Raw genomic sequence first — 22,145 nt, 5'->3', positions numbered from 1 at the left:
CGCCGATTGGCTGTCGCCGCCCGGCGGCGGGCGGCGATTGGCCGGCGTTGGCGCGCGAAGGGGTGCGCGGCGCCGGAGCGGCAGGCGGCGGGGGCAGGAAACAATAGAGCCCGCGGCCGGAGGGGTCCGAGCAGGGAGCGGAGGAACCGGCTGCCCGTCTCGCCCAGCCCAGCCCGCCCCGCCTCACCTCGCCTCCCGCCACCGCCCCGCTCCCCCCGCCCCGCCATGGCGGACAAGGAAGGTAGGGCTCGCGGCGCCGTGTAGGCCCCGCGACGCGGCCTTCTCCCCTTGGGCCTACCGTGAGGCGCGGGGGCGGCCGGTGTGAGGGGAGCGGTGCGGGGGAGGCGGTCCCTGCCGGCATGGCCCGCCGCCCCTCGCCACCGGGCCTCGCCGAGGTGGCCTGGGGCCCGACCCCTCGTGTTGCCTCGGGGCGGGGGCCTGTACTGGGGTCGGGTTGTTCCATCCCTGTCCCCCCCCCCCCCCCCTTTTGATCCATTCGTATCCGCTCCCGGAGTGCGAATTCTCCGAGCAGCCCGGTGTAAGGGGGGTCGCGCACACGCAGAAATGCTGTGCCCCGTGAGGGGGGCGGGCAGCTGCCCGCCTGGTGCAGACAAAGAGGTGTCACCAGCCGCGCTGCCGCCTTCCTGGGGTGCGCTCCCCAAGGGCCTGCGCTGCTCTGCCGGCGGCTTGTGGCAGATGGTGCGAGAAAGTGTGGGAGAGAAACGGGAGGAGCTTTGCAAAACTGAATTTTGGGAACTGGTAGTTCAAGGCTGCACCGAGCCCGCTCTGTGTAACAGCAGTGGCTGCGCCTCCCGCGTTTAAACATCTTTACAGTTCTGGTTTTTTGCTCCACGATATCCTGTGGCAACAAGTTTAAGAATTTTATTGTGCTGCTTCTGTTGAGATGATGAAATTTGATACAGTTAATATTAACGCCCAGCCTTATATCCAAAAAACAAGGATTATCACGTTCAACAGAGGATTTTTAATCGTCTAGCAACAACTCCAATAGAGTAGTCTAACAGCAAACCAGCGTGTGAGGTAGTTAGCTCTTTATTCAGTTGCCCACTCACAGTGTTGTGTGTATGTTTTAAGTTGTAAGTATATTCAGAAAGGCTAATCATATGCGTTTTTTTAAAAAAAATATAGCAGCCTTTGATGATGCAGTGGAAGAACGTGTGATCAATGAAGAGTATAAAATATGGAAAAAGAATACTCCCTTCTTATATGATTTGGTAATGACCCATGCTCTGGAATGGCCCAGCTTGACTGCTCAGTGGCTTCCTGATGTAACAAGGTAAACTGATTCTTTTGCTTTTTCTTCTTTTTTAAAGCAGAATAAATAGTAAATCTAGGATGACTTTTTGTTAAAGTAAGGCAATATGTGATTCCTTTCTGTCTTAAATGCTTTTTGTACCCTTGCCTTGCCAACAGCAAGTTGAGGACTAGGAACACTAGAGAGATAATCAGTACAGATGCTTTTAATTTGGGAAATGGCTTATATTACTGAGAAGATATTTTTGCACATTTGATTTCCATGTTTTTCTTTCTCCAGCTTCACCCTCCCTTTAATGAGCAAAAAAACTTAGTCAAAAATAGAACTAGATATGACTTCTCTGTAACCACCATTTTGTCCTAAGCTTCCAAAACAATGTTCTGCTTGCAGTGAATGTTGATGCCTCTCAGAGTTGTGCTTGGAAGGAACTGCTGAGGCCTCTTAAAGGAAGGCACAGGAATGGTGGTCTGTCAGTGTTGTGCTGCAAGAATTTTAGGTTGAGATCTTGAATTATGATTAATGATTTCCTCTGAAGGAAGCGAGTTTGGTGTTGGAGCAGGAGAGCGATGATAACTTTAAAAGAGTGCTATTAGTGTTAGAACCTGTCATAAAAAAAATATTGTAATCAGCTCAGTATTAGTGTAACCCCCTTCTTTTGTTTCTCATGTAACTCTCTGCCCTTGCAGACCTGAAGGCAAAGATTTCAGTATTCACCGGTTAGTCCTGGGGACCCATACTTCAGACGAACAAAATCATCTTGTGATAGCTAGTGTGCAGTTGCCTAACGACGATGCCCAGTTTGATGCTTCACACTATGATAGTGAGAAAGGAGGTAAGGGACCAAAGGTGTTTTAACCATTTTTTCCTTCCCTTCTCAATAGAATATTTGTCTTTCCTTAAAGTTCAGGCAGCAAAGTTCAGATGTTACTTCTAAACTAATCAATGTATTTCTAAGTGGTGCCCTTACTTAACAGTAGACAAATACATATTTTTTGAATGTATGTAATGTCTTAATAATATAGTGATGAAAAAAAGAAGGTGGCAGGCTTATTTCAAAAGTAGGTGTGCGTGGGAAAAACCACACCCTTCCCTATTTCTCATCAGGAATTCACATTGAATTTCATGGAGTACTGCTTAGTGGTATTTTTATTATCACTTTTGCATTACATAAACTCTTCCAGTGAGAAAATCAGTCATGTAAAAGAATATTTTATTTCAGAGGAGTGTAACATTTCAAATGTTCTTCTCTTGTCTGAATTCTGCTGCCTGATAGTTGTGCCAGCCCCTCTTGGATAAAAAGATTATTGTATTTTGTTTGATATATCAGACTTGAATTCAGTGCTTTCTCTAATCTCAGTTGGCTGTCAGCATTGTTAGAAGTTAGACATTTCTCATTTTCACTTGGTTGAATCGGTCTTTCTACTGGTGAAAGTCCTTAATGATCCAATGTTTGCTCTTCTTTTTGCTGGAAGCCTGGATTGTGCATTTGATCTTTGGGCTTCTGAGAGTTATTTATGAACACAATGTAGTCTAATAAATACTTTGTTTCTATTCCATTTCAGTATTTCTCAAAAACATACTACTCCAATTTAAAAACAAAACAAATGAAAACCTGCCTCTTTTTGCCAGAACGATGCTGTGCAATTTTGTGAAATGCTAAGTTACTGTGACTTAACTTGCTAAAGCTACCTATCTTTATAATTAATTACAGTCCTGTATCTTAAATGTGGTGCAACAGGGTTTTTTGCCGGAACTTTGTCTATTCTGCAATGCTGAATTTTGTTATATTTGAGAGTGCAGTTGCAGCACATCTGTTTCAAATGTACAACACATCTTCATTACAGAGAAGAGTTTTAGGTATGATAAATCTGCAGCTTGTGTTATTAAATTTGAAATAGTAAAAAATTTTCAGGAAGAACTGGTCTTTAACTTAGCCAAAGTCCTGATATTTTGATGTTATGAATACAGACGTTTAAAACGACATGTGACTTGAAAACCGAATGCTTTCAGTTTTACGGTTGTTCTTGTGACTATTCCTTCAAAATGAGAGCTTGATAGTACCAGTCATTGAGTCTTTGTGTCTTGATCTGAAACGAGCTTATTATTTACGACTACTAAATTCTTATTTCCAGAGTTTGGAGGCTTTGGGTCAGTTAGTGGAAAAATTGAAATTGAAATCAAGATAAATCACGAGGGAGAAGTGAACAGAGCACGTTACATGCCACAGAACCCATGTATCATCGCTACGAAGACTCCATCCAGTGACGTCCTTGTCTTTGATTACACCAAACACCCATCTAAACCAGGTGTCTGCTTCTTCATTGTATCTGTGCTTCAGAGATAGCTAAGCCTTCCCTTAAGAAAAGGCTGATGTAGTGAAAAAAAGGTTAAAAAGTTTTGTGGGTTGCATATCATTTATGATTTAAATGGAAAGCGGGTATTTAGTGTAAAAGGTTATTTTGTATGCAGCTTAAACATATGTATCCAATATGTATCAATAGAAAGGTATGCTTTTTTCCTTTTGTTGTTTACTGCATGTTTTTTCATGTCACTGTATGTGGTGGTACTTGGGGTGGTGGATTGGAAACTATATGATTTGTCGAGTAGCTGAGCTGTTTTCCTGATATCCTGTAAGGATATTAACAGTCATTTACCCATTAAACTCATCAAGATCGTATAGAGTAACTAGTTCTGCCACTTGTGAGGGGGGACAGAAGTGCATTTCTCACTTCCAAAGTGCAGTTGGAGACATTGAGAGAAAGAAAAATATCACACCAGCAGAGTGTTTAGGAAGAGTTTTCACCTTGGAAAAATCTGCAATGTGCTTTTACTAAGAAAAGACAAACTGCTGTGTGTTCTCTCAGTGTGTTCTATTTTAATAAAGTGGTTCTTCAGTCGGGGAAAATGCTCAAAAGGATAGAGAGGAATCCTGTTGAAAATGTCAAAGCAAAGTTTAGTGAAGCACAGTAAACCTTAATGCCAGGTATTCCAGGATGTACTGGAAATGATACTACGCACTGGAGTTCTTACGCTGCCTTTTTACAGACCCTTCTGGAGAGTGTAACCCTGATCTGCGTCTTCGTGGACACCAGAAGGAAGGTTACGGGCTGTCATGGAACCCGAACTTGAGTGGGCATTTGCTTAGTGCTTCTGATGATCATGTGAGTACTTTAAATATAGCTGGGGTACAATCTGCACTTTGTGTCCCTTGGCAAAGGTAAAAAATGTTTTGTTTTTGAGGGGGAGGAGGTAGGGAAGGTGAAGAGTATGTCTGCCTAAAAATGCAATTTAAAAAAAATTTTGTTTTTTTTTAAAGACCATTTGCTTGTGGGATATTAGCGCTGTTCCAAAAGAAGGCAAAGTGGTGGATGCAAAGACCATCTTCACAGGCCATACAGCAGTAGTGGAAGATGTATCTTGGCACCTGCTCCATGAATCGCTTTTTGGATCTGTTGCTGATGATCAGAAGCTCATGATGTAAGTGGGGTAATGTCTTCAGAAACTGAGTGCTTCGGTCCCTCTTGCTTTCCCACCTGCTCCTTAGTCCCTCAGTAAAATGGTATGTAAACCTGTGTTTCAATTCCATGTTTTCCCCTTACAGCTGGGATACTCGGTCAAACAACACCTCCAAACCTAGTCATTCAGTGGACGCTCACACAGCTGAAGTCAACTGCCTGTCTTTCAATCCCTACAGTGAGTTTATCCTGGCTACAGGATCAGCTGATAAGGTACGTCTACCATGAACTTGGAACATACTTGTTTAGTTTCTGATGTGTAAGTGTGGATGTATATATTGGTTACTTCAACAAAAAATCTTTTTATGGTTTCTTGTCCTAGACTGTTGCTCTATGGGATTTGAGGAACCTAAAACTGAAGTTGCACTCCTTTGAATCACATAAAGATGAAATATTTCAGGTATAGCAAAATGTCTTTTATGCACATAAACTTAGTTCTACTTGGCTGTCTGGAAAAAATGAAAAACATTATTTTCCGCACTATGTTTTTATTAAACGTACTTAAAAACTCATATATTCTTTCTCTCATCTGCTTATAATTCTCTGGCTTATCGTTGTGGAGCTGTATAGTGCTCTGTGTGGGGTAGAGCTCCAGTACAGATAAGAGCGTCCAGAAGGCCAGGGACAGAACGTAACGAGGAAATGGCTGAGAGCTTTAACCACAACAGAAGGGTGAAATGCAAGGAGTACAGAGTAAATGTAAATTATTCATGGCAGCAGATTGAAGCAGGGAGGCACAATGAAATGGCTGCAGTGTTTTCATCTTCTCAGCTTGGTCCTGTAGGAAGGCTTTAGCTGGTACCCATTAAAGGGGATCACCGGAACATCCTGTGACAATGAACAATTGCTAATTTTGCTAGTGTAAATATAGAATGTTCGCGTCACGGGTAGCGTGTGCTTAGCAGATACAATATTTCCATGTCCAACTCATGTCCCACTCAGAAGAAAAATATGTAGAGATTTTTTTGTAGAAGGATTACTATTTAAGACTGTAGTTACTTCTAAATAAAATTACACATGGAATCTTGAAATGTTAGGTTAGTATGCAGAATTACGTGTTCTTTCCTAATCCTGTGATCCTATTAAGTGGTATGTTTTGGTGAGATTTATCTTCAGCAGAAGTAGTAAATGTGAGGTTTTTGGCAGTTAAGCTTAATTATAGTGATTTCTTTTCATGTGTAAACCGTTACCTACTACTTAAGGAATCTGTAGTTTATATTTGTGCAAGCCTTATTAAGGTAAGGAGCAGCTAATACCCTCGAGAGCTGCTTTGCATTTCATAACACTTGGTCTTTGTTAGAGGAAAGGTTATATGTGGTACCTTTTTAGTGCTCAAATGCCTTGTTAGGGTATGAACATTCACAAACCAACCTCCCGTGTTAGAATGCTGTTATTTGGGCATATTCGTGTTTAAAGTTAATATCAGTTTGAATTTTCATAGAACTTTCAGGATACAAAGTAGAGTGGTGTTTGTTGTGAATGTCTGTCATGTTACAGCTTCTTAAAACTAACTTGCTTTCTAAATTCATCCTTGTCTGCAGGTTCAGTGGTCTCCCCATAATGAAACTATATTGGCCTCCAGTGGCACTGACCGCAGGCTAAATGTCTGGGACTTGAGGTAAATCCCCAATTAGTCACATTGTCCTGACAAAATATTATTGATAAATTGCATCACACTTCAAGCAAGCAAACGAACTCCCCACCTTCTCATTTTTCCTCCCTTTTTTTACAGCAAAATTGGAGAAGAGCAGTCCCCTGAAGATGCTGAGGATGGTCCCCCAGAGCTGTTGGTAAGTCTTTGGAATCTCGTTGACTGTTTTGATCTATTATTCATCTTGTGATGTAGATTTGAAAACATTCCCCCTTTTTTCTCCCCAATACTAGTTTATTCATGGTGGTCATACTGCGAAGATATCTGATTTCTCCTGGAATCCCAATGAACCCTGGGTAATTTGTTCTGTATCAGAAGATAATATCATGCAAGTCTGGCAAATGGTAAGTTGTTTGGGAAGGTGCAGGAAGTGGCAGATAAGAGGTGGTGTTCAGCTGCTTGGATTTCGGCATTTCTGCTTTTATTTGCAGCTCTCGGCGTGACTTGCTTTGTAGCACTGCCTAAATCTCAAAGGGATAGTGAAATCCACTCTAGGTTTGGTCCAGACAATGGTTTACAAATACTCAGAAGCTGTTTTGTGTTTCTTACAATTTAAAAAAAAAAAAAAAAGAAAGCGCTGGTGTAGAAGCAAATTTTTCCCTTCAATGTTTGAATGAAAAGTGTGTGTGAGGACCAAAGATGAAGTTGAGGTTTCTGTTAGTTATTGTCTTAAAGAATGAAATCTTTGCAAATGACATAAATGTCCTTGTGAAGATGGAGAGGAGTGGTGGTGAATAGAAGTTTGCTGACCCTAAATTACCAGCTGTTGAAAGTTTTGGAAGACGAACTTGTGTAGTTTGAATAACCTTTGACAAGACCATTCTCCTAATTTTTGTTTATTTTATTTCAAACCAATGTTTGAAATCGGTTCACAGGGGCACTGTTCCTAGCAGCCTTCCATATAGTTCTTTTGGAAGGCGCTGCTGCTGAGCAGAGGATCTACCAAATGTATATAAAATAGCCCTTTAATTGAAGTAAGTCTTGCAGTGGTCTCCACTATAAGAGGCAGGTTTCCATAAGCTGCAGTAACTTACAGGGTATTTATGCAATGTTTTGGAGATGTGGCTGTTATGAATAAGGTTGTTTGTGTTGCTTTCTTAATGTTAAATTGCCTTGAGGGATCAGGGACGGGTGATACGTATCTACAGATGAAAAACTGCCACAACTTTTTGAAGTGTTCTAGCAGGTGGAATCCTGTTCAATATGGTGGCAAAGTGCTTCTTCGGTTCCTCCATCTCTGTCTTGCAGGCGGAGAACATTTATAATGATGAAGACCCTGAAGGAAGCGTGGATCCAGAAGGTCAAGGATCCTAGATGATGACCTTTCCCTGTTTTTAGTCTTTTTCCTTCTCTTCCCTCTCAACCCTGATATTGACTTAACACTGGTTTTGAGACACACGTAGGCTTTGTTCAGCCATCCTTCTGTAGATACCATCAACAGGCTTTTTAACCCAGACAGTGAGTTCTCCCGAAGAAAAGGGCTTAGCCTGACTCCGCTGGTACCGTGCTGTAGCTCCTCCGTTAGATTTCCTACAGCAACCTCTTGCCTTTAGGCCTGGCTGTCTCATTTTAGCTGCCTTCATCACACAAAGCAAACTTGGTTTTGGTGGGTTTTTTTCTTCTTCTGTCTTTAGCTTGCTACAGCTGCAGGCTTTTGCCTAATTTAAGCAAAAAATTGGTAGAGCTGCCAAAGTATGCTGGAGCCACTGGAGATGGTACAAGTGTTAATCCACTGGCAGTTCAGAAATGGAGTGTGGAAGGTCTTACCCTCTTCAGTACAACTCAGAAGTCTTGGGATTCCTTTAGTTAATCTGTACCTTGTGGATTTTTTCTGCCTCTGCAGATACAAAACAGACTTGCAGATTCTGACTTGAACTGAAATTAAATTCCTTTCTATATATTTTTTTTTTTTGTCTCTATTGGTAATTCTGGGGTTTTCATTCCTTCCTTCCTTCCTCCCTTTCCCTTTTCTCTTCTCCCGTCTGCTGGGTGACAGTGGTTCGGATTCGTTAGCTATTCCTGCAGAGCATTGTTCACCTTTCATGTTTTTTGCTCTATTGTGTGTTTCTTGAGCTGTGTTTTCACATATATTTCTTTCCTTTCTGTGAAATGGTTTTTAAACTTGGGGCCACCAAGTTGTAAAGGTGTATGTTTTTACCAACTGATGTACCACAGATGGCATGCCCGGTAACTATAACAGCGTTGGTAGCTGGTGTCTGTAAAGCAAATTAAATGTGGATGAACTACTTTTTTTAGGAGTTAGTCCTTGACCACTAGTTCCTGCACATCTTCCACTAGGGTGTCCTGTTCCACCAGCAACCTGTTACTCTCCATGCTCCTCATGACTAATTGCGTGTAAGTGCTTCAGATGGAATAAATTTTTTCTACGTAAATGCTGTGTAGCTCTGATTTTTGTGCTGAGTTTTTCCTTCTGCATTAAGTGTTTTCTCGAGGGTAAACTCTTCAGAAAACAGAGAAAACAAGGGCATAGTCTCTGCGCATCTGTGTCCTATGAGACTAGGTGCTGGTATAGATATTCCTTACGTTTGTAACAGCTGGATGCTTTCTTTGTGAAATGAGTCAATAAAGACTTAATGTCCCCAAATTTTCAAGAATGAAGTGTGCCTTCCAGCTGAAGCGTGCTGCTGCCTGGATTTTGGGTCTGCCTTTAGCCCTTGCCACAGAACTATTTTTATTTTTTGTTAGTCTGCGGAATAGTTGCATACCTTCCAAGGACCTTGGTTTGACACACAAACCTGTTCTTTTCTCTTTGAGACGCAGCTTTGAGAATTAAAAGGATCCTTAAACTTCAACCTTTATTTTCAGTGTGAGACTTTATATAAAGTGGAAACCTATTATCCACAAACAGCTAGTTTCTGTGGCCCGCGGTGGAGCATGTCACAATACAGCAGAGACCCTTGAAATACAAAAGAAAATCCTGTTAAAAGGATAAAGCTTCTCTTGCATGTAAACTTTGAAAATCAAACCCCCTAACACTGGCTTCCAGAACAATACTTTCAGTGCAGGCTTACACAATCCACCTATGGGACAAGACAAGATACTTTTTTTCCAAACACAGCAAAACATACATCAAAACATTCTTCGTATATGTCCATTTTTCAGTGCAAGTATTATTTTCTCTGCTCCCCTGTGGAAACGCAGTTTTACTACAAGACCGACGGCAGCGCCTTGAGAAATACAAGCAAACACTGGGTGTTCCTGGCTTCGGGCAGCTGCTGTGCATCGGGTAGGGTCAGCAGCAAGAGCGACGTCCCCTGGAGGTGCCTCTGTCCTCTTGCTACGAAGAGGAAAAGTCCATCGTCCCTAACACTCCTCCTCTGCTTTTTCTTCCGATTTGCAAAGGTGGCCGTAGATTTCTAAGCAGCCCCTGTATGGGTAGAAAGTAAATTTAGGCAACTGAATATTTACATAGAGTACTCTGGCTGGAGAAAGCAGGGAAGAGATGCTATTTCTGAGAAACGTTCTTTTCAGGTTATGGAAGAAAAGTAATTAGGAAACACTTAAGCTGGCTCGGTACGTGGTCTTGTGAGCGTGCGGACCTGGCCCTTGGCAAACAAACCGGCTCTAACAGAAGGGAATGTCATTTTTGGTGTGAGCTACAGGAGACGCCAGCTCGGAGCCGTTCTTAACCCCGAGGTCCCTGGCGCAAAGGTGAAACTTAATGAGGTGTCCTGCTACTCGAGAAGCCTTGAGCGCTATCGCTTCCAGGGACGGCAAGCTGTAGATTGCCGGGAGTTAAGAGCTCGCAGTGCTGCACCCCCGCTTAAATGTTGGTCTGTGATTTAGAAGGACGCCAAGCAGCAAAGACATGGGGCTGTTGGCATCTGGTCTGAATTGCAAATATGGTTATTCTCGATATATTGTGGAATGGCTGGTGACGCGACAGGCTGAAACAGAGGTCTCTTCCCCTGTGCTTACCCTGCTAAAGTCCTACCTGGATAAAAGAAAACTATTTGGGGTGGGGAATATCCTCCCGTGGTGCGCGTGGATGAGGAGGTTCGAGCAAGGAAAGGGAAAAAGGAATAATAAAGTAACAGTGAAGCTGCAGAAAACGGTTAAGAGCGTGTACAGCTGAGATTGGAGTAACACAACTGTGGCGAGTTTGGTGACTAAAATAGTCCACAAACTTAAGGACATTTTCTGGAGCTTTAAAAAATACCGTGTAATAAAGAAGACCCGAGTGAAAGCAGCAGTAGGGAGGTATAAGCAGAAGATAGTTCTCATTGAATAGCATCCGTGATGGGGTTTCCCAAACCTAAACCTCAGCTCCTTCCCACATATTCCTAAGGAAATGGGCACGTGGTTTTAAGTTGGGACACCTGCTTCTTGGAAAGCAACCCCTACTCCTTTGTGTGCAGGATTTGCCAGCAAATCCCTATTTGCTGGATGGCAAAGGGTCTGGAGTTCCCACCATGCTGCCCCACCAAACCCCTTGCTCACACTGCCCACGTGCCCAGGGGCGAAAAGCCCATGGCGTCTGATAGCTGTGTGGCCACCAGCCTCTCCTCCTCCTCCTCCTCCTCCTCCCCCCAGCCCCTCCCCGGCCCCTCCGTGCTGCAGGGACAAGCCGCAAACGGACTTGTAGATGGAGAGCTCCCGGTGGAGGCTGGTCCTCAGCTCCTCCAGCTCCTGATTCTTGCGCTGCTGGAGCTGGACCCCGTTCTTCAGCTCCTTCAGCCTGTCTTCCAGCTCCTCGACCTGTTCCTGGGGAGTAAGAAGACACGAGGGGATTAGCCGGGGGAGGAATGCTGTCTCGGTGCCCACGCTCAGCTGCTGCCCACGCTCTCCTGGGGGGATCTGCCTGTTGATGGGGTTGGGCTGGACAAAGCCCAGCCAGGCTGGTGGCTGGCCAACCACCATCTTAAAAAGCCTCCAAAAAAAATAATAAATCTGTATTAGAAAGGTCGGGCTGGGTTGTGTTGGGTCCTTAGGCTTCTTGAGAGTTTTGGTTGGTTTTGTCCCCTGGACTACTTTGTGTGTGTTTTGAGAAGCTGTCAGAACTGTATAAACCTGTGAGCTGAGAGAAGATAAACAAGGAATTTGGGAAAAAAGAAAATGTGGAGGTACATAAGGGATGCCGCCAAGTCCTGTCCTCCCAGGCAGAGCAAACCCCAAAATCCGAGAGGAGCAGTGTCGCGGGCACTGGGGACCTGGTCCCCAGCCCAGCAGGGAGGAGAAGCGGTGGAGGGGACATGCCAGCTTTGAGACGCTGCTCCGAGCCAGGCTGGAAGGAGGCAGCGATTACGAGCCGAGAACAGGGAGTGTTGAAATGGGGGAGATTAATTGTGGAGCCTCTCTGCCAAACGTGCTCTTGTAGATATTGAATTGCCTTGTCCCTCAGGACGCGGTGGCCGGGGGCGGATGCTGGGTGCAGCCAGAAATAACCCTCTCGCAAGGCAGGAGGTGAGACCCTCCTGGCAGCGGGAAGGGCAGGATCTGCCCCGGCAGGGCTGGGCTTTTAAAGAAAAGCCACCTTTATTTAAAACCGACTTTTCCGAGCACCTTGGCTCAGCGAAGTGCACCTTAGTGCGAGCTGTGCTCAGCAGCACCGCTCAGCTCTGCCACCGGCCTGCTCTGGGAAGGAACCCTCCCGTCCCCTCTGCCTTGTCCCTGCTGCTGGGGCCATTTCTGAGGGGCAGGTCAAACCCAAGTGAGAATATGATCAGGAGAAAGCTTTTCTCCAGCACCTCATTGGGTGAATCCCCAGTATCTTTCCACCGCAGCCCTGTAACCTCGGGTCCGACCTTTGCCCAGGGGCTGCTGCTTCTCCTGGCCCGTGCCAGGGTGGGGGGATGCTTTTGATTTCAACCAGCCGGAGATATGCCACCTCCTTACCCTCCTCATCCGCCCCACTCCTCCCCTTGGCCCTACGAGCAAGACCTTCAGCATCCACATTTCACCGGCTGCGAAGAACGACCCCCACCCTCCAAGCAAGAGTGTGCGAGGGGTGCCTGGGGCACGTACCCGGTACTGCCCAACCTCTTCATCCCGCTTCTGCTTGACGAGGACGATCTGCTCCTCCAGGCTGCGGTTCTGCAGCCGCAGCCGGCTGACCTCCCCCTGCAAGGGCCGCAGGGCTTCCTTCATCCCCTGGATCTCCCCCTGCATCTCCTGCAGCGCCTTCGCCCCCGCCTCCCGTCTCTCCAGCAGCCGCAGCAGCTGGGGCTCGTAGTGCTCCTCCAGACCCCGCCGGCTCTCCGCCACGAAGCTCTCGAACTCCATGGAGAGCCGGCGGCTCTCCTGCAGGTACAGGTTATCCTGCCGACACGGTGGAGCCTCCAGCCGCTGCCTCAAAACCTCCTTTTCCTTCTCGCAGGTCTCCTTCAGCTGGGATAGCTCTCCGGAGAGTTGCCCAGCCTGGGTCTCCAGCTCGCCCTGGTAGGCAGCGTGCTGGGAGAGGTCGTGCCGCCGGCTTTCCAGCTGGTATTGGCAAGCCACGCACTCCTTCGTCACCTTGAACAGCTTCTGCTTGATCTGCCGGATCTCATCCTTCAGGTTGTCCCTCTCCAGCTCCACTTTGGCCAGCAGCCGGCAAGCTGCCTGGATCTCCTCATGGGCATGGCGGATCTCCTGCAGCGCCGGCTCCCGCAGCTGGGAGAGCTCCGCGATCAGGCTGTCTCTCTCTTTCTCCAGCTGCTCAACGGCTTCGATGCATTCTTGGAAGTAGTCCCCCAGCTCTTCGAGGGTCAGGCACTGATGCTCTGCACCATCCGCATCCAGGGGGCTGCCTGCCCCCTCTGCATCCATATCCAGAGGGATTCCTGCCCCGTCTGCATCCACGTCGGCTGGGATCCCTGCCCCGTCTGTGTCCATGTCCAGCGGGATCCCTACTCCATCTGCATCATCCATGTCCAGCAGGATCCCCGTCCCACCTGGATCTATGCCCAGTGGTATTCCTGCCCCATCCACATCCAGTGGGATCCCTACTCCATCTGCATCCCCATCCAGTGGGATTCCTGCCCCATCCACATCCAGTGGGATCCCTACTCCATCTGCATCCCCGTCCAGTGGGATTCCTGCCCCATCCACATCCAGCGGGATCTCAGCCCTGGCCGCATCCTCGCCCAGCTGGGGCCCTGGCATGTTTAGCTCCAAGGAAGCGTCCCCGCCGTCTGGCTGCAGCTCCCGGCAGGCGTCCGGGCTGTCCCGGTGCAGGGGTGTCACCCCCGCACCCCCCGCTGGGTCTGACGGGCTGCGCGAAAGGTCCGGGTGCGGAGCAGCACCTGCAGCCGCTCCCGGCGGGGCGGAGGATGCTCCGGCTTCATCCAGCTGCAGCTCTGGAGGGGACTCAGGCTCTGCCATCAGGTCCCTGGAAAGGAGAGGAGATGTGAACCAGAGCAACGAGCGTAACAGGTCTCAGCCCTTCCTCTCTGCCCAGCAGCAGGCTGAGCTGGGGTGCTCTCGCCGCGGCCCCGCTGTGACTGTCCCTGTGTCACCCAAGGGCTCTGCGAACTGGGCAGGGCTGCGCTGGCACGCTCTGATGACAGCTTGGACACAAATTCTCGGCTTTGGGATGGGCCAAAACAAGGGAAGAAAACCCTCTGAAAGTGAGTGACTGCCACGGAGGAGCAGTGAGGGATGCAAACTGGACCCCAAAACCGAGAGCTACGCTGGTGCCAATGGGAACTGCCCACCGTGTCACGGCCGATCTCCCCCAGCAGCACCGGTGTGACCGGCGAGATGGGAGCAGAGCTGCTCTGCCCGTGCCAAAAGCTCACACCCAGGGTGTCGCACACACCGCGCGCCGCCGGTGTGGGCACCGGTGGTAAAACTCGTCAGGATTTTAGCAATGTGGCATAACCTCACGGCAAGGGAGTGTGCTGCTAAAGTGCAGGCGGGCTGCGGGATGGCTGGGATGGAGTAAAGCAGTAAAGCACCACACACGCAGCGCTCGAGCGAGCGGCAGCTCCTGCGGCAGGAGCCCGGCGAGCTCCGCTTTGCAGAGTCATCCGATCCCGTCATTATCCCCAGCCCCGGTACCTGCAGCTGCCACCACCGAATACTCGCGTCTCACATTCGCCTGGCTGCTATTTGGGGGCAGGATGGAGAGGACAACCCTCGGGGACGAGCCGGGGCTTCTCCTGCCGCTTCCAGGAGCTGAGGCCGGGGGGATCGGTGGGAGGATGCTCTCACCTCCCGGCCACGCCGCTGAGCTCATGTCTAGTCATTCCCCAAGGAATGAGCGCAGGCTGGCACTCGCAGGCAGCCCTCGGCTCACGGCAACGGCTTTAGGGAAAGAACTGATTTTCACTGATACTTTCTCTCCTAATAAGGTAGTTTTCAGCAGCGATGACACATCGCAGCCTCGGACCCAACGGCCGGTCAGCTGGAGAGGGGGCAGCGTCTGGAAAGGTGGGGAATGGGCTCCGCTTCCTTTTTCCTTGCCCTTCTACCGTGCCAGCACTTATTTTTCAAAGTTCTGGGCTCTGCTTTGCATCAGCAGGGTGGGAGGGGAGGACGGCCGTCCCACCCTCGCAGCGGGGCGCGGGGGCTCGCTCCCACCCACCACCCCTCGTCCCAGAGCCCCCCAGCACTCCTGGGCACCCCACAGGGGCCACGTCCCCCCACCCCCAGTCGCTCCTGAGGGTCCAGGGATGCTCTCTGGGTGCTCAACCTCAGACCCCCCCACCCCATCCTTGCACCCCAAGCTTTGGCAGCCCCCTCGCCTACCCCCCACCCCCCACCTCGCCACGGCTCCCGCACCCATGGGACCCCCTCGGCAGACACCAGCCGCTTCTCTGCTCCCCCCCTGCTCGCCGCGGGTGGGCTCTTACCTTCCTCCCCCGGAGCCCAGCGCCTCCGGCTCGGCGCTGCACATGGGCTCAGCATGGGGCGGGGGGGGGTTATTAATAAACAGGGCTGGAAATCAGACTCCCCGGAGCAGCCGCTTCGCCCGGCCACCGCCTGCAGTGCCAGCTGCGGGCGGCTGCCTCCCTCCGCCCCGGGGAGGAGGAGGAGGAGGAGGAGGAGGAGGGCGGGGAAGGCCAAGCCGCCTGCATCCCCGGCAGAGGCAGCCGCAGGGGCCGGCAGCAGCCAGCCCGCATCCCCGGGGAGCATCCCCCGCAGCCCCCAGCCCGCATCCCCGGGGAGCATCCCCCGCAGCCCCCAGCCCGATCCGGCTGTCCCCACTCCCGATTTACGGTGGAGATTTGCTTTGTGCGGCCTCAAACCCTCCCGCGGGGCTGGGGGCTCCTTCCCGGGAGCTGCCGGGTCCCATCCAGCGCGGGCAGGGCGCGGGGGGCGGGATGGGGACAGCGGGGGGCCCGGGCGGTGTCCCCCAGGGCTGCACAGGCTTCGCCTCCAACACGGGCGGCTGGAAGGGGAAGCGCCGGAGGAGGCAGCACATGGCGGCCACAGGCTGCGGCCTCATCCTGTGCCCGGGGCGGGGTGCTGGCACCACGGTGATGCGCTCCCCTCGGCATTTATTAAAGCATATTAATGTATGAAATACCAGTAACTCAGGGGTCTGTAGATGCCGCGGGTTGGCCCCGCAAACACCCCAGCAATGGCAGAGCGCAGCCTCCGCTTCCCCTTCCACCCCTACGCCCGTCCCTGCCTCCCCTCTCCCCTCTCTTTTGGGGATGGAGATGGTGGTGTTTCGCTCTGCAAAGCCCAGTGGTGGCCGTGGCCGCAGTCCTGGGTGCCTGGAGGTGACGTTGCCCTCGCTGCTGCCCACAGCTGTGGTTTTCCACCCCGGCTCACCCACCATCCCCACAGCTCCGCTTTCCTGCAGCCGCCGTCCCCATCCTCCCCGCCCCACGGCACCCTAAGCCGGCCCTTCAGCGGCTTATATTATTAGCATATATTTATCTAAAATACATATTTTAGATATATTGCCACCTTGGCATGGGTGCAGCAGCCCGGGGCGGTGGCCTGGCCAGTGGCCGCTGTTAGAGCCGGTGTTAGAGCCAACCGAGCCTACCTCCGCCGGGGCCCGATCCTGCCGCCGCCGCGGCTCAGGAAGTCGGCACTCGCCGCTCAGGAAGTCGCCAGTTTATGTGCCCCAAAATCACCCAGCAACGCGCACCACAGCTTGCAACATCGCCCAGTGCCACCCCGTCCCCGCGTCACCGTCACTGTCACCTTGCCCATGCCTCGCCGGCTGAAATCAGCTTTAAAATAACTGCGCTTGTCCGTCTCCCAGGAATGGAGCTTTAAAAGGAAAAGGGAGATTTGGGTGGGTTTTTTTTCTTTTTTTTTTTTGGACCCTGTTGCTTTTTTCAGCACGACCCACCTTTTTTTTCTTTTTTTTTTTTTTCCTCTCTCTCTTTTTTTTCCATGAAGCGCCTCTATTTGTGCCGAGACTTTTGACTCAATAGGAGAGGAATGCTGTTAATTCGCGCAAGTTGCGTGTATAAATATATATCCAGAGCTGAAACTGGCCAAGGGGAGAAACCTGCGGGTCGTGCGGGCTGGGTCCAACAAACCCTTGTAGGGGATGGAGAGGACGATGGCGGTGGCGCTGCCGGGCCCCGGCTGGGGTTTATCTGATGAGCTGCCAAGGGCAGGGTGGGGATTGAAGAGGCTCAGCTGTTCTCGGCTCGGTAAGAGGATACCCCGGCCCCGGCGCGGGCTGTTTTGTGGATATAACCAGGCAACGGCCGGCTCGGGTGTCGGTGGCTGGACCCCGACGCGCTCGGCAGAGCCCGGCACACGTTGGGTCCGGCCGGCGCGGAGAGACGCCGCCGTCTGCAAACCGGCGTGGACTTTGCTCCGGTAAACAGAGCTGGCGGGGAGTTATCGGCGGCGCTGCTGCAGAGGAAAGCGAAAGGCAGGAGAGTGTTTGTGAGACAAAATGTTCCGGCTGTTAGAATAAATGGCGGCGGCTCCGGTGGCTGCCCTGCCTCACCACCGCGGCGTCCCCGGCACAGACCCGGCCAGCGGCTGAAGGGGGTCATGGGTCACTTTGCCATCCCTTGGGTGACGTGCTGCCGGTGCTGCCGTCCCCCTTCTCTGTGGATTTTTCCATCACATACAGCAGATCTGCCCTGAGGGCAGGGACGGACCTGGCACCGCAGCCTCGCCACTGTGGCACCACCATCGTGGCACGACCACCCTGTTACCACCATGGCAGTGCGAGGGCTCCGGCCCCCCACAATCTTTAGGGACAGGTTTGAGGTACCAGGGACAGTCTCCCAAATTTGGAGGCTCTGGAAGCGCCGGCGGCACCGCGGGGCACGCAAATCCCAGCGTTGACGGGATTTAGCAGCGGCGAACCTGGGCAATGCTGCCGGCCCCGTGCCCTCCGCACGTGTCCCAGCGCGGTGTTTGCCGAGAACGCGGGGGTCCGGCCGCCTCAGGGAGAGTGGTGCCGGATCTGGCCCCCTGCGCGCAGGAGCTGCAATCTGATCTCAGGGGGAAAGTGTGATTCATCGCTGGAGCCGGGAACGCTTCCAAGGACGGATCCTGCCTTGGAGGGTGGTGGCACCGTGTCCCCACTCCTGCCCTGCCCTCACAAGGTGGCCCCTTCGCGCCGGGAGGGTGGGGGGTCCCCGGATGAAGCCAAAGCAGCCATGGCTGCGCGGGGATGGCACCTGGGGGCAGTCACCAGAGCCTGGGGGGTTGGATGCCACTGCCCGTTTGGGAACAGCTTCACCTCCTGCCTCAGTTTCCCCAGCTGAGAGCTGGGGTTGCCCCCTCGGTGCCCACCGCCGGCAGCGACGCAGGGGTGCCATGGGGACGCCGCTGTGGGAGCCAGCACAGAGTGAGCACCGCGGCTGAGTCCCAGGACCTGGCACCCGGGGGCTCATCATGCACCCACGAAGGAGATGCCGGACCCACCGCAAAACTCCCCAGGCAAAGAGGCGTGGGGCAGAACCTGCGAGAGGGACACAAGGTCACCCAGCGGGACCGGGGAAGGAGGAAGAGGAGGAGGAGGAAGAGGAGTGCAGCATGGGCATGTGCCCAGCTGGGGCGGAGATGAAAGGGGGAGCCCGAAGGCTCCGTCTGTCCCGCAGGGACCTTGGGAGCTCCACGGGAACGGGGCCAGACCCTGCCCCCAGGCCACAGGCGCCGGCGGCTCCCGCTTATCTGGGTGCTGGGTCCCGCTTTGCCCGCGGCAAGAGGGGACGAGGAAAGCGCCGTTCCTGATGTAGCTGCTCCCGAGGGAGATGCCAGCCCAGCCAGGGGAGCGGAGTGGGCGCGTGTGGGGGGTCCGGCTACAGGGACCGAGCACTGGAGCCCCGACCAGCGTGCCCACTCCCGTGTCGTGCTCCTTCGGTTTTACCTCTGCTCAGCCCAGATACCGGGCTTTAAACAAACACCTGCAGATACTGGGCTTTAAACACTTGGTCAAGGCCGCCTGTCCCGGCACCCCCGCGGCAGCCCCCGTGTGTGCCTGTGCCACCCTGTTCCATGGGCTTATGGGTGCCCCAAGCAGCGCTCGGCCACGCTCCTGCAGCGCCCACCATGGGGTGCGTGTGTGCGCGTGTCGGTGTGTGTGCGCGCACGTGTGAACCGCTCAGCGTGCACCAACAGCCCCGTAACAAGCAGCCACTGCAAGACGCGACCCGCGTTATTAGCAGCCCCGCGGGTTTGTGCGATGGAGCTGGCAGGGGCTGATGTGGCGGGGCCCGGCACCTTTGAAGCAGCAGTGATGGACACCTGGTTTTGGCGACGTCTCCCTCTTCCCCCAGCTCCCTCCCGGAGCTGCCGGCCATGCTCGGGCTGTGCCGGGGGATTTCACGCCCCAGGTCCGGGGCTGCCATGTACTATCAGGGCTGGTGCTCCATGGGGCACTTAGGGGGCAAATCATCCGACGTGTCCATGACATCCCACCGGGCACCGAGACTGTGCTGACTTTCCCGCGGGCTTTCCCTTTGCATCGAATCCAGATGCTGGCATGGGAGCAGGAGCTCCCACAGACGGGGCCGTCCCTTCCCAGCACGAGGAATCTGTGCAGGGAGCAACTGCTTCTCTTTATTCATCACCGTCTCCACGTACAACGCACCTGAGCTGTTTGCCTTCGCCCTTCTGATGACATTTATGGCCCAGGCACCCTTTTATAAAACCCCTTTTTAAAACAGCGAGCACAGTTTTGAGCATCGCAGCAACCAGTCCCCGTGTCCCAACGATCGCCAGCAGGGTCACTGCTGCCCGAGCGCCGGCGCAGAGGGCTCCTCGCTGGGTTTTTCCATATCCTGGGGCGAGCGATGGAGAGCAGCGGCTCCGGCTCCGGCTCCGGCTCCCCTCCCCATGGTGGGGATTTGGAGTGAGCGACTCTTTCTCGGGGATGCAGTGGTGTGGGAAGCGGCACCCACGGGGCTCAGCGGGGCCCGGGCGGCTGCGTGAGGACCTTGTCCCAGCCGCCCGCGAGCACCGGAGGCGTTAATGAGTAATGAGGGAGCAGCCATCCCTCCCGCTGCCCCGGCCAGGGGAAGGAAGCGGGGGCAGAGGATGGGCTGAGCACACCCCAACGCGCCGGCGGCACCGAGCTTGTGCCATCCCGGCGTGAGGGGATGGAGCTTCGGCAGCCACTGAAGCCCCTGATGCCACAGACGTCAGCCAGTGTGGCACCCTTACGTGCCATTTGGGATGTCACCTCCCAAGGGTCAGGCACAGGGGGGTCTCTGCCTCTCTGCCTCCCCTCCTGTGTGCCTCCGCCATGGCCTCGCAGGGGCTGAGCTCCAGCGGCTCCTCTCCCCGCGAGGCGCCCGGCGTCCCTGTGACCGTCTTGGCTGCGCAAGCGGAAAATGAGTTATCCAGCTGGGTACCCCGGCACGCTGCCGGCACTGGGGCTCTCTGGGGAGGGGGTGAGGATTTCTGGGGCTCTGCACGAAGGGCTGGTGCTTTAGGGATCCGCCGGACTGTCCTTTTCTGCCAGGAGCGGGACCGTAACGGAGGTAAAGCTGAGGATGACCTTCCTCTTCACCTTCCTCCTATACTTTCCTCACCCATCTGACGAGAGCCCTCCCCGGAGGGTAGGAGATATTCTCCCTCTCCCTGTGATTATCTGGACAATGCCCCGTAACTCTGTGCAAATATATTTTTCAAACTGGTTCTGCTGCCATCCGAGGAGGGGCAAGATGTGAAAACCAGGATCTTTTTTTTGGGAGGTTAATGACTCGGAAGCTGGAGCTGGCGGCGGAAAGTCAACACAAATGCCCTAATTGGGGATTAGCTTTTCCCCAGCGCGATTCGCCTCGACGTGGGTCAGCAAAGCCTCGGAGAGCAGCGGCGTGCTCAGCCCTCGCCCTGGGAAGGATCCCTTCCCCTGGGTCCACGGGGGGTCAGGGGGGTGCCAGGAAATCACTGCCCGAGTGTTTCAGCCCTCATTTAGGTCTCGACTCCGGGTTCAGGGGGTGAAGGGGGAAAAAAGAGAGGCAGAGACACAACAGCACCGCGAGCCCCAGCCCTTCTGCAGGCATCGCCCAGGAGTCGGGGTCACATCCCCCTCCCTCGTCACCGGTACCACTGAGCAGCAGCAGGATGCTCGGGCTTGCACAGCCCATCAGACACGCGGTGCCGGCCCCCGAATCCCACAGCAGACGGCAACGCGCCGGGAAGCCCGTGGGATGGACAGGCTTCTTGCTTTATAAATTCTTCTAGTCATTTCCAGCGGTTGGCAAACTCCCCCGGGCACATGTCCAGGCCCTTGCGAGCCTCCGGGAAGGATGCGGTGTAAATGCAATGATGCAGCTTTTCACATCAGGAAAAGCATCCGCACAGGGACACAAAGCCCACTGAGCCGAGAGTGTGGAAACGCGGCAGAAACCACCTGTTTTCTTGCCAGGCTCATGGCCTCCGGCTTTGCCGGATGTCCTGCCACCGACCTGCTCGCCGCTGGGACGTGGCACCGCTCCGGCCCAGGCTCCTGTGCCTCCTGCTGTCCCCTCGCAGCCGGATCTGCACGGTCACGCTCCTGAGCAACGCAGGCTCATAGCAAGCGGTGAAATCTTTTACGAGAGCCGCTGCCATTCCCGGGTGAGCTCCCAGGCGCGCTCCCGGCTGCAGGCAGAGGCTGGTAGAGCCACGTCAAGCGGCTGAACTCCCCCCCCTCCCCTTGTCATTTCATTTTCAAGGAGCTGATTTATTATTAGCAGCCAGAAGCAGCGTGGCACAGGGTGTTTCACGGGAGCGTGTTGGTGGCCTCAGGTACGCACGGGTCGATGGCTGTTCAGGAGCGCCGTGTCCCCCCGGGCGCTGCCATCGGCGGTGACATGGCAAGTGTCACCCTCGGGCCCGTCAGGTGAGGAACCGGTGGTGGCTGCGGGGAGAGGGCGAGGGCAGGATACGGCCGCGGGCCCTGGCTCTGCTCCTGGGGACATGGACAGCCACCCCGGGGCTCTGCAGGACACCGCTCGGGGGCGGGGGGGTGACGATGCTGTAATTACTTGCTCCGGTCCCGCACAGGCTGTTCTGCCCCCATTCTCTCCCGCTGATGCTCGGCACCACGGGGGGGGCAGACGGAGGGTCCCAAGGGGCGAGAGCGGTCCCCGGCTGTCCCCGCACGCTCCCCCCCCGCAGAATGCGGGTCCCCAGGGGACAAAGCCGGGACTCATCGTGGGGGGAACACGACTCTCCTTTCCGCGGAGACCCCCCCCGGGTGGCATCAAGGGCAGGGTCCCCGCATCGGACCTCCCCCCCTCCACCGCCACCGGGGCCACCTGCGGGCGGGGGGGGGCGGGGGCCGGTGCGGGCGGAGCCTCCCGCGGCCCGGCCCCGCCCCGCAGAAACTTTCCGT

General features: G+C 53.2%; 2 protein-coding genes across 5 annotated transcripts; one reads left to right on the top strand and one right to left on the bottom strand.

The window, feature by feature from the left end:
- The first annotated feature begins 17 nt into the window (after positions 1 to 17).
- RBBP4 (RB binding protein 4, chromatin remodeling factor) lies at positions 18 to 8,835 on the top strand. The gene is made up of 12 exons (XM_074563385.1): positions 18 to 241; positions 1,150 to 1,297; positions 1,963 to 2,108; positions 3,409 to 3,582; positions 4,322 to 4,437; positions 4,593 to 4,753; positions 4,878 to 5,004; positions 5,114 to 5,191; positions 6,333 to 6,409; positions 6,524 to 6,581; positions 6,676 to 6,786; positions 7,691 to 8,835. Exons 1-12 carry the CDS (start codon positions 226 to 228, stop codon positions 7,754 to 7,756), a joined length of 1,278 nt encoding a protein of 425 aa, XP_074419486.1. The 5' UTR covers positions 18 to 225; the 3' UTR covers positions 7,757 to 8,835.
- Positions 8,836 to 9,241: 406 nt separating this feature from the next.
- Positions 9,242 to 16,469, bottom strand: SYNC (syncoilin, intermediate filament protein). Of its 4 annotated transcripts, none has more exons than XM_074563384.1 (4): positions 16,386 to 16,469; positions 12,428 to 13,772; positions 11,043 to 11,167; positions 9,242 to 9,830 (listed from the first exon to the last, which is right to left on the bottom strand). In XM_074563384.1, exons 2-4 carry the CDS (start codon positions 13,763 to 13,765, stop codon positions 9,767 to 9,769), a joined length of 1,527 nt encoding a protein of 508 aa, XP_074419485.1. In that variant the 5' UTR covers positions 13,766 to 13,772; positions 16,386 to 16,469; the 3' UTR covers positions 9,242 to 9,766. The 4 variants fall into 4 exon arrangements, with proteins under 4 accessions (XP_074419485.1, XP_074419484.1, XP_074419482.1 ...); XM_074563383.1 differs by having other exon boundaries at positions 16,304 to 16,421; XM_074563381.1 differs by lacking the exon at positions 16,386 to 16,469 and adding an exon at positions 15,238 to 15,509.
- Between the last annotated feature and the right edge of the window lie 5,676 nt (positions 16,470 to 22,145).

The sequence above is a fragment of the Larus michahellis genome, chromosome 19 (assembly GCF_964199755.1).
Source record: "Larus michahellis chromosome 19, bLarMic1.1, whole genome shotgun sequence".
Lineage (NCBI taxonomy): Eukaryota > Metazoa > Chordata > Aves > Charadriiformes > Laridae > Larus > Larus michahellis.
Note: the sequence above shows the minus strand (reverse complement) of the source record. Positions and strands in the feature narration are given on the sequence as shown.